At 40.1% G+C, this 2481-nt stretch overlaps 1 protein-coding gene across 1 annotated transcript in view; it reads right to left on the bottom strand.

Annotated features, from left to right (window-relative positions):
* PATJ (PATJ, crumbs cell polarity complex component) overlaps positions 1-2481 on the bottom strand; it is a 292560-nt gene that overhangs the window by 86239 nt on the left and 203840 nt on the right. The window contains 1 exon segment of the mRNA XM_023754657.1: positions 509-581. Within this exon segment, the coding sequence (XP_023610425.1) occupies positions 509-581 (73 nt within the window).

Raw genomic sequence — 2481 nt, 5'->3', positions numbered from 1 at the left:
TCAGCTGGGAAGACACACTGGTTATCCTCTCTCTCTCTCTCTCTCTATCTCTATCTCTCTCTCTCTCAGCAGATCATTATGATAGCAATCTTGTTGTGTTATCACTTTCCCTATCAGCAGATGAAAGTAATTATTTAAAGACACCTACAATCATAGGTTTAAAGTGTTTTGAAACCATAAAGGGGTACTACTATTCAGTTATTAAAAAAGAGAGTTTTCTAAGAAATGACACATTCTATGTCTAGAAAAAAACTTTAAGAAACTTTGATGAAGGCAATACTCATATGGTTAACTTCTAAAGTGTTTGTTTAACATTGTTTTAGATTACTTTATAATCGTACTAGTACTTCAAATACTTTCTATTTGACTTAGGTATATTCCCTAGATAATAAATTTCATGAATTTGGAATACAAGATACTGAAAGTCAAAAAAGCTAGATTTGGAAAAAAAGAATTATGACAAACCCATCTAATATATTCACTATAAGCTAATTAGGAGCCATCTTACCTCAATAAAAGATGGGGAACTTGATGGTAACGGAACGGGAGCAACGGCCATCTGATTGACCGCATCTTCATTTCTGCGGATGTTAACATAGGCATAATCAGTACACAGTGCATGCCAAGTGCCTGGCTCAAGTTATCATCATTCCCTCAGTTCTCAGTTTGAAAATGCATGAACAGCACTACAGAATTAAAAATATACACATAACATACAAAACTATTGGACACAAAAAGAAATATATTACTCAAGGGATGCTAAGATACAATTATTACTGACAAAGAATGATGATGCTAGGAGCTGGCCAAATCCTGCTTAGTAAGGCAGGTGCTGCAGACGCTCACTTTTGGAAAGCCATCAACCTTTTCAGCACTGAGGAGTATACATTTTTCAAAAGGGTGTGTGTAACCTCTAGGCCCCACTAATGGTTAGAGCATTTTGTTCTTTGAACTGGAAAGGTTCCCAGTCTCCTCACTTGGCTTCTTACTTTGTTCTGCCAAGTGAAGGATGATGGGATGTATAGGACAGTCCCCACATGGGTGGACTCTGTGAGAGGAGTGATGGATGGGGAGAGCAGAGATCCAGACAGGCAGGGCTCTGTGGGTTAGGGTAATCCTACTCCTCATCATCTTCATAGGAGCAGAGGAGGTGGGAGCTGAAACTTCATCACCGGGGTGACAGGCACAGTACAACTCCTACAATACCAGGTCCGATTATTTGGGCTTATTTCCACGATGTTACTAACAAATGGTAGGCGGTGGTTCTGTGGGAGATTTACCCTTCAGTCTTCATGATGCACGACCAATACCATTATCTCAAGATTTATGTTAAGTCCAACTTTAAGGTTTCACAACATAAACTAATGAAGCACAAAAAATGCTTCTTACTGTTGTGTAAGGATTTAAGAGTGTTCACAGATCTCTCAAGATGACCAGTGTAGACAGGATAGCCACTACCTGACTGAGGAGGGCACTCACAATCCCACCCCATATTTTCACTTCTCACCAACTAGAAAAAGATCAATTGGCCCTCACTGTTTCTGTTTTGGGGCTTTAATCACATGCCTGCCTTTACCTGAAATGTCTCTATTAAATTTATACTCCACCCATCCTTCTCCTCCAGTGCGAGGTCAATAACCTCAACTAGGCAAATTATTTCCTTAAGTTCAAAGACTGTCTATATATCGAGGTCTTCTAAATTCACATAGTTAGCCCAGATGTTTTTCTGGGCTTATGATCTGCACACCCTACTCTATGTCTTACAAGCATCTTAAATAAAACAGAGCTCTTTATCCCACTCAGTCCCCAGAGGGTTCCACAGTCAATTTCCTTTCCACCTGTGTAAATGTCAACAGTATCTGCCCAGTTTTTCAGCCAAGAACCTGAGCGTCATTCTTGAGACCTCTCACACCTCAATTATATATCCAATCCATGCTCTACGAGTGCAACCCAGTCCCTGTTAATAAAACCACATAGAAATATGACATTTTACCCTTTGAAGTAGCTGTGTCCCAACCGGTTGCCATGGATTTTTTGGGGGAAATGGCTGTAGAAATTTCCAAGGGATTCTTGGATTGTCTAACCATGGACACCAGGAGGTGCGTCCCTTCTACCATGGAGAAAACGTTGACTTAATTTTCTTCCAGAGATAGGGGGGTACCTGGCTGTTTTTCAAAGGGTTTATTTACTGGTATTACTACTTGATTAGAATGGATTAAATAAAAAACCCTGACTTGGGGAGAAAAAAAGAAATCTTGGTGATTCTACCTTCAAAAACGGATCTTGGATCTTTGCACTTCTTTCCATCCTATCCTAGGACAAGGCATCATCATTTCTCACCGGTATTAACGAAAAAGCATCTATGGGGCTCCCTACTTTATACTCTTCATCCTTCTCTCCAGCTATTCTGGACCCCGGCCAGGGTATGGTTTTGAAAACAAAAATCCGAAATTTCTATGCCTGGTTAAAATCTTTTCTGGG

This window comes from Myotis lucifugus, unplaced genomic scaffold (genome assembly GCF_000147115.1).
Source record: "Myotis lucifugus unplaced genomic scaffold, Myoluc2.0 scaffold_63, whole genome shotgun sequence".
Lineage (NCBI taxonomy): Eukaryota > Metazoa > Chordata > Mammalia > Chiroptera > Vespertilionidae > Myotis > Myotis lucifugus.
This window is presented reverse-complemented; position numbering and strand designations above follow the sequence as displayed.